Source organism: Thunnus maccoyii, chromosome 23 (assembly GCF_910596095.1).
Source record: "Thunnus maccoyii chromosome 23, fThuMac1.1, whole genome shotgun sequence".
Lineage (NCBI taxonomy): Eukaryota > Metazoa > Chordata > Actinopteri > Scombriformes > Scombridae > Thunnus > Thunnus maccoyii.
This window is the reverse complement of record NC_056555.1, coordinates 8,440,677-8,454,426: the sequence shown is the minus strand read 5'-3', so window position 1 is coordinate 8,454,426 and position 13,750 is coordinate 8,440,677. Positions and strand designations below refer to the sequence as shown.

General features: G+C 39.6%; 1 protein-coding gene across 4 annotated transcripts in view; it reads right to left on the bottom strand.

Moving 5' to 3' along the window:
* Nucleotides 1–13,750, bottom strand: part of LOC121890858 (proton myo-inositol cotransporter-like) — a 72,257-nt gene that overhangs the window by 19,985 nt on the left and 38,522 nt on the right. For all 4 annotated transcript variants that reach the window (XM_042403454.1, XM_042403453.1, XM_042403455.1 and 1 more), the window contains one exon: nt 7,500–7,608. In XM_042403454.1, the coding sequence (XP_042259388.1) occupies nt 7,500–7,608 (109 nt within the window). The remainder of the gene's footprint in view (nt 1–7,499; nt 7,609–13,750) is intronic.

Below are 13,750 nucleotides of genomic sequence, written 5' to 3'. Positions count from 1 at the left end.
ACACTCCTCACTCCATTTTTAGCTGATTTGCTGTTATGGGACTGTTAACCTCAACTCAACTACACCTGATGGATACGTCTTGAAAGCCTGGTCTCAAGAGTGGAAAACTTTTCACAGACAAAATGGATCAAAGGAACAGCAAAAAAATATGACTGCGCAGACTGAAAGAACACAGGGTTTTTCTTCCACATCTCCTGTACTCAATATTTCTTGTCCCTTTCTCTGACTCCCTTTATAAATCTGCCTTACCCTCCCTCCCTCTGCCTGTCATCTGTCTCGACCCCCCCTCACCTCACCACACGCACCTTCCTCCGCCTCATCACCATCACTGTCATCTCTCCCTCTGCCCTCTTCTTCTGTCCTACCCTATCAGTCTCTTTTTCCTCTACTCTCATGCTCAATTCATCTCCCTCTGTCTTCCTTTCCTTCTTTCCGTCACCACTCTGTCAACATAGCCCGCCGACCCGCCCTGACAAGACACGGTACACATGCAAACACACACACACACACACACACACACACAGCAGTCCCCACCAGCCCACAGTGACCTTTACATGCCAGATTATGTGGCTAATTGAATCAAAATGATCTAGTGTCTAATGGGAAGCTATGATATCTAATTTGACCCACTGCTGTACCACATTGTTCCGCATTTATGGCTGAACAGAGAGGGAAAAGTGGATAAAGAAGAAGAGTTTAGAAAGAAAATCCAGCAGTGCCATCCTAGAATGTATCCATCTATTCATCTATCTATGTAATTTATATATACCCCATCCAGGCAGAAAAACAAGCAGATCAGACACACCACCACCTGACACTTCTTTAGTTCCTGAGAGATGTATTATTGACAAATACATCTCTCATCACACAGGCTTCTCTGACAGGCCTGAGTGTGTGTGAGGGCAGGGAGGTTATTCAAATAACAACCAGAGAGTCCACAGAGAGACGGTGTACATGTGTATATACCTCGGAAAAATAAATAAATAGCTGTGTGTGATCATGATTGTGCTCACCTGTCATACCTGTCATACTCAATACATAAAGTCTATGGTCACTAGACATCCTATAATGTGCTGGGACCAACACATCCCTCTGCCAATCACACCGTTCTTGCTGTTATTTGACCCGATGATGGTCATACGATGTAATGTACCCAAACTGTCGACCAACAGCAGTGTAGCTCTCCTGTAGCCTGTGTGTGTGTGGACTCAGCCGGTTTATGTCATCAGATGTTTACTATGATTGTGGGTCCTTATATCTATATTCAGTGTTTCAGTGTATGTTTTACTGTCACTGCTAAGAATTTGGATGAAGTTTATCTGAACTTGCTTGCGTAAATGCATGTCATTAGACGGCACACTGCCAGCACTGAGAAAACTAATTTGCATGCACGCATGTGATGTGGACTTGTGCCAAGTGTAATTTGCACATACAGTATGTGACTGAACAAGCACTGATCATCCAAAAAAGCATCTTTGAGATTCACTCAAAGATGTTTTCTGGAGCTGATAGACGGAGCTGATAGCAGCCGTCTGCCTTGGCCTCAAAAAATATGGTCATGGGAATATTAAGCACTTATGGCTCTGAAACTTACTGCCATTTTATTTAAAGTGTAGGATTATAAGTATAAGCAGGAAAAGAGTACCCTGATCAATTTAAATTTTCTGTTGGACAGAAATCTGTTGATCTCATGCGCTGTATGTTGAGTAAAGGCTGAAAAGAGATCTCAGTAGGATACTGTATGATGAGTGACCACTGGATTCACATCACTCTCATGAGAGTGGCCTGGCTCCATTGTGCCCTTGCTCTACTTTACAGCCCCTCCGTCACAATTTTCTCTTTCTGTCAGTCTGCCACCCTCTCCGTATACCGCCTCCCCCTTTCTGTGCACCTGAGCCATCCCAATTATCGAACAACTCTGACCTCCAAACACAGACAGATCAAGAATTTAAAAAAAATGCACTGAAGTATTGATCCAGACCAAATTATTTTGATGATTTTGTTGCCAAAAAAACCTTTTTAGGCTATAATTTATTTTATGTCATGCTTTAACAACAAGAGAGTCAATGTAGACGCTCAATGAGCATAAAACTAACTGAGCATAAAAAAAACGGAAACAATCTGCAATGAAGTCCACAGCATAAACTATGACACCGGTGGGTCAAACGTATCATGGCATGTGCCTTGGGTGAGCACATTTCATTGCAATAAATGTATTCCAGATCTCATAATAATTTAATATCCATGACCCTGTTCTATAAAGAAAGGCAGAGTCTGCCTGACTGTCTGCTTCCACTGCTGTTTTGATTGAATTCATGTTGGAGTGAACAAATTCTTATGAGATCACAGTGACATATCAGGAGTTTTTTTTCCAATTATCTGTAAGAATATTCCACGGATATACAAATGTTTCTCAGAAGAGCAATTATCTCTTTAATGAGTCAGATTTGAAAGGTTGGATCTAAGGAAAATTTGTTAGATGACTGTACTGAATGACAGAAGAAAATAATGGGAATATCTCTCTTCATTCATTCATTCATGACCACAGGGATTTGTGACATTCAAGGCTAAGCAGGCTGTCTTTACTCGTTTTATCGGTTGTGTTAGCTTTTCAGTTTCAACTTCAGCTGATCCTTTGCCCTTATTCCTTTACTGAAGACAAGGAGGGCTCACTGTTTGGAAGAAAACTTTTACTTTGAAATTCACTGAAGGGAGGACATCGAGGGAAACAATGTGCTAATATGGACTTGACTGTACCCTCAGTGTGAGCATATTTGACTCAGAGGAAGAAAAAAAACAATCTGTGAACTCCATCAATCCATTCCTGTCAAACTCCCAGCTCAACTTGAGAGAGCAGAGTGACAGACAATATATGCTTTTTTTGTTGCCAGCCTGCCAGCTTCTCTCAATGCCCTTCTCTGTCTTTCTCTGTGCCAGCCTGGTGGTTTAATCAGGGAAAGCAGCTGGGGACAGGGAGACTTGGCTGATTTACTGGCTCCCCAGACCTCTTTTATATTTTACCAGCTAATAGGGCTAGACTGGCAGCTTTGCATGGGAACAAAAAGACAGGTGGTAGACAGACAGGTTGGCAAAGCATAGAGAGTTAAGTACACAAGGTGAGTGACAGCAATGCTAGACAGAACAGACATGGTACACTAAACTTTATCAATGTTAAACACCAGATCAATATTTTTTTTTACATCATAACATTAACAAACAAAGCTTTTATCAAGTTAACTGGCTCTGTTAACTCCAGATTTTCTGATCCAGCATGAGAACCTGCATGTGCAAGAAGCAGAGTTCAGAGTTTCTGACAAACTATCTCTCAGAGTGGACCTGTGGTTGTGTAAAAAATGTTCTTTCATATAATTATCATGGAAATCAAACTAATTCTACTGACCTTCAAAAATATCCATTGGTCTTCATTTGTCACTTTTAACTCTTTTGTCCACGTCTGGATCCTGTAGGAATGATGACTCAGTTTTTCCAGTGAGCAGATTGGTCAGTGGTTGGGCTTTTGTCAGGTTTTGATCTGATCTTCAGAGGATTAACCTGCTCTGTAGCAGGCTGGCAGTGCAGCATAGGGTTATCATGGTAATCTACCCCTTTTAAAGTCCAACTGAAAATATTCTGCCTTTTTTCTCTACCACAGCATACATATCTGCTCTGTAAATCACTTGTCCTGTGTTCTCTTTAGAGGAAAAATCAGAAACCAAAAGGGAGAAAATATATTTTAAATTCTTTAATTTGTGTCTCCAAGTTTTGCATTATTTCAATGAAATACCATTCCATCATTCGCTTACGTAGTTGGAGTCTTTATTTCGATACAGCAAATCAAATCATGCATAAAGCGATAACGTGGTGTTCTATCACAGGCAGATGGTCACACTGAGCCTGATAGCATCCTGCTACACAACACGAGGGCCACAGACTCTGAACAACAACCCACATCAGCTTTCCTGCTGAAGCCTCTTCCTTATCTAACTTACAAACATGAACACAAGCTCTTGTTCTGCATGTTAGCTTGTTGAATGAGTTACCAAACAAACATTCGCCGGGGAAAAGCACACCACTAATGTCAGTTAGTAGGCTAGATAGCTAATTAGCTGCTGAGCTGCAGCACATTTAACAGCATGTAAATGTTCCTGCAAATGTCACTTCAGGCCCATTAGATGCTGGTTTGGTCATTGCTCTTCAAAATCCCTGTTAGTGACAATTACTTGTACAGTAGCTAAAGCACTTCCTTCCTTAATCATTGCACTAAAAATATCTTTTTTTTTGGTCTGCCTGCACATAGTTTCTTCTTACGTTAGTGACCATACATTGTGTGCTCATTTTTACATTGCATTGTGGGATATAGGGTATATTCATTCTCACAAGACATTCCGTAGCAAAACAGCAAACACACAATATTGACTACACAGTAAATAGTGAACAGTTTTGGACACAGGCAGCCCTGCACATCTGTAGCTCATCCCCTCATCAGCCCCGACCAGCTGCCTGCCTCCACAGCTGCAGCTCTTCACCTATTAGTGTCCTGGGTCATCTGTCATATTGTGTGAGTTTTCCTGGTGTTTTTTGGTGTTACTTGCCTTGCTTTTACCTGTCTGTTGCAGCCTCTACTGATTATAAACGTATCCAACGGCACAGAAGAACCTGAGAGACACATGCCAATAAAATAATTTCTTAATCAATCTGCAGTTTTGCTTTGTGCATATAGAAAGACATGGGCACAATCTTATTCATAGTTTGAGAAAAAATAACTTGACATTGTTTTGTTCAGGAAATATGATTGGATAACACAAGACTTTCCAACTTTATTATTCTTACTAATATGGTATTTGTTGGTACTAGTGTAGTACAAAAAACTGTTAATCGGACACATCTCCAGTCCTCCTTCATGAGCTAAGTAAAGCTTTTCCAACCAGAAAACAAGCAAATCAAACAAACAACACAAAACGAAACATTATTGTCAGCAGGATGAAGTATTTAATTTCAATTTTAGTTCACCACAGTGGATATTCTTGCAAATAAAAGGACAATCAGATTTTGATTTGTAGACCGGAGACACATTTTAGCGCCAGGTGTAAACAACACAATCTTAACACCATCTTGATTGAAAACATATCGATGCTCAGTGTAAATGGGTCAGTGCTGACACAGATTAACTAGTGGGCAGACCTTTTCAGAGAAGCTGGAAATCAGTCAGACGGACTGGCAGAGAGACAGAAAGATGGAGTGATGGGGACAGAGCCGTGACAGATTTAGTCTCTCCCCTCTGCTGTTCATAATGTTGGCAGCAGGATGAAGATGAATATACAGTAAGAGAGGTAGACAGTCAATAAAGAGACATTCAGCGAGAGACAGAAACAGAAGAGAAACAAGAGATTTTTTGACAGATCCAGAGTGTCACCTCTGCTAACCACAGCTGAATCTCTCTTCTTTGTGATCCACTTCCCTCACCTGTCAATCCACTCAGATCTCAACATACACATTTGCAAACAGCTATCAGTTAGTTACTTACCACACACATCCATATGAGAGCACATACATCACACAACACACGTCACAGGCAGTCTCGCAGGTGCACATGCGCACACAACAAAGCCCATAATGTCACATTTCATGCATTAAATCACACATGCGTACAAACGCTCGTACAAGCTCACGCTTATCCTATCGCTCTCACCTCTGATGGTTGCTAAGCAACAGCACATATCCACAGATTGTTTACAGAGCCTGTAATATAGTTAATCTCAAAGGGGAAGTGAGACAGATGACACAATCTCCTCAGATGGAAAGATAAAAAGAATAAAAGAGAAAAGCTAGGGCAGTAATGCGATGAGGCTGCTGATCCCTGGTATGTGATGTGTTATGAAGGATGAACGAAATGTTTTGTGATTTAATACTGTGGTACTAAGCCAAGTACATCTGTCTAGATATCTCTCGTGTTGAATGGGAAGGCCGGTGACACACAGATTCATGTATCATCATTGTTCTGATTAACCCTGGAGGTTAAAATGATAAAAGCATACTTGAACTTTCCTTTTCAGTGGCAACATGATCTAGCAACAGTAGAGACTCTCCACTTTGAAATATAATAATGATAACTGACAAAGGCACAAAGCCTTACTGGCACAGGTACATTTTTCCTGATTCCACTCATTAAAGGACCAATAAATAATCACTGATCAGCTTTTGTAATGCAGTTTCAATAGGTTTTAATAGGTTGTACACATAACTTGTAACTTGTACACATCTAAGGTACAGTACTGTATGTAAGGTATTGGATAATATTAGCCTCTCAACACAATAATAGCTCAGGCAGAGATCATGCTACCCTATAGTTACTCTAGATGATGCTTTATTATAAGGTTGTCTGTAAAAGGTGCTGGCTTAAGTGCAGTTCTGTAACTGTGAGCAGTCAGCTGGCAAGAAAACTCAACACTTGACTGCTGTCTTTGGTTAGAATCATTGTGGGAAAATGTGTGTTGCATGTCTTACTGTGTAGAATTTCTACTGGTTCACTTAGGTTCAAATTTGAGCAATTACAGGCTTATAAACAAAAGGATTTTCAAGAAACTCGAAGGTTTTGCTAAGTTGCGCGTACAGGTTAGAGATGTTGGCAACAATTTACCTTCTATAGCTTTCCAAAACCAGGTTAAATAATGGAATATGAGCTTCAGTATAGACCCTCAAAGAAAATGTTGAAACAGATATAGATTTTATCAAATATTAACCTCTTTCATAACGCCTTGTGCCGTTGATTCAGATTATTTCTCATTATATTTTGCAACTGCATTGATTTTTGACACTGATCATTTCTTTTACTGGGAACACACAGTGGCTCATTGGTCAACATGCATTGCACTTGACCAGTGATTCAGCTGGTCTAACAGAGGCAGGACTTGAAAAGCTTTGCTTCAAAGGAGAACAGATGTTGTGTGGTCAGATTCGTGCTCACTTACTAGTCTGTCAGAAAAAAACTATTTTTGGCAACTTCCACATTATAGTTGATGTTTTTACACCTAAATATGACAAACCTTCTGCTGTATATAATTTTTGTTTTCCTACACATGTCTTTATGGCTAAGGTCAGCATAAATGCAGCCAGGGATGCTGACATGAATATGAACATAAATAAAATATCACAGCGTCACTTCAAGACTACAAATGTCAACTGTCCTTGGTTTATTATGTCCTATTTTATGCTGTTGTCATGGCCAAACCAGGAGAATAATAGGCTTGAAATAATGTAGTGTGCTCCTCCCTGATAGATTGAATGTATAATAGACCAGTAGTCAATGGCAGCAAATGCAGAGCAAGCTCACACAGTGGTGGGTATCTGTTATTTTGGGATAGTGAAACTTTCAAAGCCAATTCAGCAGCAAACGTGGTTTCATGCAAAGCTGCATGATGGACCCGCTGACCTCACAACGCTAATGCTGTAAACTTTGGACCCGTGCTGGACGACAGAGCTAAAAGTAGGTTTAGACTCACATCACAGTGTTGATTCCTGAAAGCTGCTGGAACATCTGAAGACCACAGCCCACCAGGAGGGCTCGTCGTGTGGGGGGGTAGGTCAGCACCCGCCAGATCACCGGGCCATCTGGAGACACAAGCAAAGGCACAGCAGGAATTTCAAACTCAGCATGACTTCAATGCAAAAAATTACACAGGCTTTAATAGAGTTTTATTGCAAAGCAAGCTACATGTCAGCAGAAGAACAAGACCCCTGATGCTACATAGGTATGGCTGACCAGAAATGGTGTTGCAACAAGACAGTAGGGCAAGACTGTCAGAAGTATTTCTAAATTTTTGAAGTTTTAAATGACAAATTTGCCATTAAAAGCTGAGAATAGACCTTGACATCGTAACTTATGATTGAATGTGTGTCTGCATGAAATAGGAGGTCGGTGTGATCTAAAACACCCAGAGGGACCCGATTAGGGGTTTGACTGAAGAGCGGTTGGCTTGGTGGCCAAAAAATCTATGTCACATTTTATTGGATGATCATATTATCTGATATTTTAGGAAGTATCAGGAAAGAGAAGATCTTGATATAAAGTTACATCATGCATTCTTAAGACACATAATGCTAGATAAAACAAGATAAAAACAAAGCCTTCTTAGCCAGTATTTAGCCAAGCTGGCAGCAATACTCAAGGTCTCCTTCAGGATGAGTTGTGATCACTTTGGTGATCCACTGACTTTTACTCTAGCTAATCTGTCAAATACATGCAATCCCTGTAGTTTATTTAATGGGACCAACAATGAAACATGCTTCCCAAAATACAGAAATCACTTGTCACTTCTGTTAGCTGATGATACATTTCTTTATTCATAATATATTTATTATTTAGACATCAGGTTTGCATAATAAGTTATGATGTCCTCATAATGGAAGCTCCCTAGATACTGAGCTCCCTTAAGGGCAGGGAAAGTGTAAGTGTAAAATTTCCCTCTTGAGGATCAGCATAACACATTAGCTGCCTCCTCCTCTCTTTCAGATGGTGAATATCTTGGTTTGGGATGAAACAAATATTTGATGCCCGCTTTGGCCTCATGGAGTCCCACTTGGCTCAGCAGCAGAACCAGACTGTGATCTTCAATATACACAGACAAGTGGTTCCTTTGGGAATAGAAGTCTTAATAGGATGAGAAAACGTCTGGACAGGCGTGGAGCTGTCGGATAAAGAGGTAGACATACAGAATGCCGAGAGATCAGACAAACAAGCCTGAACACACACAGACACAAAGAAATGCACAGGTAAGGTGTAACTCTGTGCCAAGATACACAAGTGACGGTGCAAACACAAGCACATACAAACATTTCATAACGAGGATGCATGAGCCTGCAAATATGAAATCACACACACAGACACACACAGGCTGATTATTTGGGAGCAGCTGTGTGTGGGAGGACTCTGGACCAGTGAACATCTCCTTTAGCTGTTTGACAAGCAGACCAGACTCGGTAAAGGAGTCCCCTGCTGACATTGTAGCCACACAAACACACTTAAGCTTTTCTTTTTGATGGCCGCCCATCACTTCTTAGAAGGACATTATCATCTTTGATTCTTTTCAATTCTGATATTGTGAGAGCAGCTTTTTAACTTTTGCCTATTTGTCCATGTTTTCACTGCAGAAGCCGTTTCATGTCCTTTTTTGAAGAAATGAGAGGCAATTTTCACAAAGCTGAAAAGCGGTGCACTGAAGCAGTGAGAAGCATAACATTATGACTTGTAATTTTCATAAACCCTTGCATTTAGCCTCTATTAACCCCTTTTTTCCCCATACATTTCACATATCCCAATCTGTATTTATTTTCTCCATGCTTTTGCTAACATTACATTCTGATAAAACATTGTGTCATGCATATGTGGAATCATCAGACTTGATGTAACAGAATCTTTTATGCAATTATATCCTCTGTGGCAAGAAATAATGAGAATTCTCGTTGCTTTTCCAGATAGAGACATGCCTATTTTCTGCAACAATAATGAAATATGTCTTGTATCACAGAGTAATTCAAATAAATTACTCAGTTTACTCAGTTCTCACATGTATGCCAGGCCAGATGTTGGTCAAGCATATGACAATATCATACTATTAACACCCTCACCTACTGTACAGTATGTAACCGTCAACTCACTCCACACATTTGTGCAGTTGTCGCTATACCAAAATAATCAAATATTTCATCAAATATTGCATAGAATATTTGAGATTAGATGGTTTTTAGAAATTGTTCAACTCTATTTTCGCAGTAACGGAAGTTTGTTTATTTAAAAGTTTATTTTTGAACATCATAAGTAGTTCTGAGTTTTGTTGGAATTGGGTTTCTTAATAAGCTACTGTATATTTCCCATGAGTAGTTTAACTCCGTTTTAAAGTCAATCTTTAAGGTGAAGCAGGGCTCCAACCTCAGATAGTGAAGAGGAAGTGATGCGTTTATGGGCTGAGCCATTTCCATAGTGCTAACCTGGTGGAGTGTGATTGGTTGATCCCCAGAGACCAGAGCAGAGGACTGTTATCTGATTAGCCGACAGGGAAATCAGGATTCATGGGCCGAGCTCAACTATCAAGAGAGTAGAGACCTGATGGCCGCCTGAAGAACAGCTAAATTTACTCAGCCAAACACACAAGCATTCAGATGCGATCAATCATACTGACACAAGATCTTTTTTCTCTCTTGCTCTCTTTGTCTGTTTCAAACACAGGTCAATCACCAAAGGGTTAAAAAAAACACAACATATGCAAGCATATTCACACAAGTAAAATTAAATACTGTATGTGCACACATACATGCACAAACACACAAAATGCACAGCTTCATTTCCTCAACTGAACACCACCCAGCTGTAATTTAATCAGATGAGATATTGAAAAAGAAGGATGGCATTGAAAAACAAGCCAGCGAGCTACCAGCAAGCCACAAGCACACTGATTAAGTCTCACAGAACTACTGTAATTGCATGTCAGTTTTCCACATTGAACCCAGCTTTATCTGCTTTGTTTATTTGTATATTTCATTTAGTCCATACTGCAATAGTAGTGCAATTAGCTGAATTCAAACATAATTCATAAATATCATGATATACGTGTTCGTATGAGATCTGAGCACTGAATGCATTTGTAAAACACACAAAACCTGAATTTGGACGGCACACACACACACACCTATGAAGCTCACTACAAAGGCATGACTGTCTTTTCTTATGTCAATCTACCCACATGGGCTCTGTGATCATTTCTCCACCATCACTACCTGCACAGATCCCCTTTGATTTCACATCTTATCAGCATTCAATCCAGCAAATACTGATAGCCTCACTCTAAGACCATGATACGGTTTGTTTGTACAGTCAATCAAGTTTATTTGTGATCATATAAGGTTCAATCACAGTGAAATGTAATCCCGCCAGTTACATCAATTTGTGCATTAAAAAAAGTTTAAAAAGAATAGGAATAGTAATAAATATATGTGTATGATTGGAGGGATGGTAAGGTGAGGGTGGGTTGAAATAGTGAAATTCCTCAGTATCTGAGGGGATACCCAAAATTTCCTCAAGCATCTGAGGTGAAACAATCTCTGCCTTGCCTTTCTCACCACTGAGTCAGTATACAGTGCCCAGGTCAGGTCCTCGGTGATGTGGACACCAAGGTTCTTGAAGCTGTCCACCCTCTCCAACAAGGACCCATTGATATTAAGGGGGGCGTAGGTACTTCCCTGCTTCTTCCCAAAGTCCACTATCAGCTCCTTAGTCCTGCTGACTTTCAGGAGTAGGTTGTTGTCCTGACACTAGCGGGTCAAGTCCTCTACTTCCTTCAGGTAGGCCTTTTAAGTGTTATCTGTGATCAGGCCCACCACAGCTGTGTTGTCACCAAACTTGATGCTGGTGTTGGAGTCAAAAGTGGCTACACAGTTGTGTGTGTACAGGGAGTACAGTGGGGGGGCTCAAAACGCAGCCCTGGGGTGCTCTGGTGTTAAGGATGAGGGGAGAAGAGGTGTGTCTGCCTACCCCCACTACCTGAGGTCTGTGAGGTGAGGTGTTTAATCCCAGGTCCTCGAACTTTGTGACGAGCCTGGAGGGAGCTATGGTGTCAAACGCTGAACTGTGGTGAGCAAGGGGAGCCTGGGATGTGTTTGCCTCACTAGGGACATTTTTGGCTTTATAATTTGCGATTTTTTGATCATTTTGATTGTGTTAGCACATACGGCATAGATTTTGACAAGGGTGTGGATTTTTTTTCAAATTTTGGAAGTTCAACCTCAGCTCCTATAACAAGTCTATAATAAACTGTGTAGCCAAAATAAAGACACTCAGATCCTTATGGACAAAAATGTCCCATTTAAAACCATAAAAAACCATAATATTTGATCCCATGGCCATTACAGCATAAAATCATTCATTCTATTATATCAGGCTTTCAATCTAGAGCCCTGGCTTCAAAATTGTAGTTTTTACTATTATCCACCAGATTGAGATATTTTCTCATGTTACCCTACGGGGCAAATACATGCTATTTTCCTGGTTTCCACTAGGGGCACTACTGCTGTATTATGGAGCACTACATGCCAATGTAGCAAATGTATGCAACTAAAATGATGTGAGTGTGTTAATATGGATGTCGTACAGTGGTGTGTGTGTGTGTGTGTGTGGAAAAACTATTTTTACCTTGACGCTGTGAGTTGTCCAGTGAAAAAAAAGCACAAAGCTAATGCACTTTGCAGATTTGCAAGGAGACAAAATGAATTAGCACTGACAGATTTGAAACCGAATCCTATAGTTTTTTCAAGGTGTTCATTACTAGTCTTCATTACTGCCTATACCTGTTATTAGAATAACACTTTCCGCAAGAGGACTTTGAGCATACAAGGGTCCAGAGGATGGATAATCACTGTTAACAAAAATTAGACTGGCTTAAGCCTGAAATGCCATTTCTGAGATGCTTTTAACATTTCACACAAGATACATATATTGGAGCCGTGGTAAGAAACATTATCATTTTGTATCTGCAGGCTGTTATTCACAGTAGTTTTCAGTCAGAACATAGTGTGTGTGTGTGTGCAGCTAGAGAGATAGAAATTATATGTTACTGAAGGTCACAATTCCCCCCCTCCCTGTCTTTCTCCCTCAAAAACTGGAATTTAAAGGGTTAAAATTCTGAAAATCAATGAATATTTGGTACTGATAATCAGGACTGAAGTTGGTTAAAAAATTTTATTTAGTAAAAGTGGGAAATAATATTAATATATAGTATTTTTATGGGAGAGGTTTTAGGATAATTTTTGATGTGATGTGATGTTTTTTTTAAACCTGACACTGCACAAAAAATAATAACACATCAAAATCAATGCTGTTGCTAATCACTGACATATCCCAGACTGTGATATGTAATAAATAATTCTGAAAATGAATGAATATTTGTTGGTTATTCTGAGGACTGATGTTGGTTAAGAAATAATATAGTGAAAGTGGAAAATAATTTCAATATTTTGTATATTTATATAGTATATCAGTTTTGGGAAGGAAACATTTATGTCCTACAAGTGTGATGTATCTTTGGTCTGACTCTGCACAAATTTTTATAAAAAAGGCCCCAAAATCAATGTTGTTGTTGATCAACATTTCCCCAGACTGTGAAAAAACTCTCTCTAGCAATTAGTATACAGAAAATAATTCATTTTTTGTGTTTTTTTCATAAAAAACAACAGTGGCATTATGTAAACAAACTGACATTTGAAGGGTTAAAATTCTGAAAGTTAATGAATATTTGGCAGTGGACTAAAGTTAGTTAAAACATTTTACTCAGTAAAAGTGGAAAATCATATTTATATATAGTATTTTTATGGCAGTTTTAGGATCATTTTTGATGTGATGTGATGTTTTTTTTAAAAGTTTTGGTAAATTGGAAAATAATATTAACATATAATATTTATATAGCAGTTTTCTGACAAAGACATTTTTGTTCTTTAGTATGAAGCACAAAGGTTAATGAGAACAAGTTACGTCTCCCTCTTCTTCTTCTCCTCCTTTTTGATATTCAGTGGAGGAATCTTCAATTAGCTCTTCTCCACGGCTACCTGCTTTCAGGAAACACCCCAACTTCTCCGCATAACAACCACCACGGCCAATTAAAGCGCTCGTTTAGCTCCGCTTGTCCTGTCAGATGTTTCTTTTTATTCATGTGTCAAAGACGTGGCACAGTCAGCCTAATCAAATATACAGCAGAGGAAAACTAGA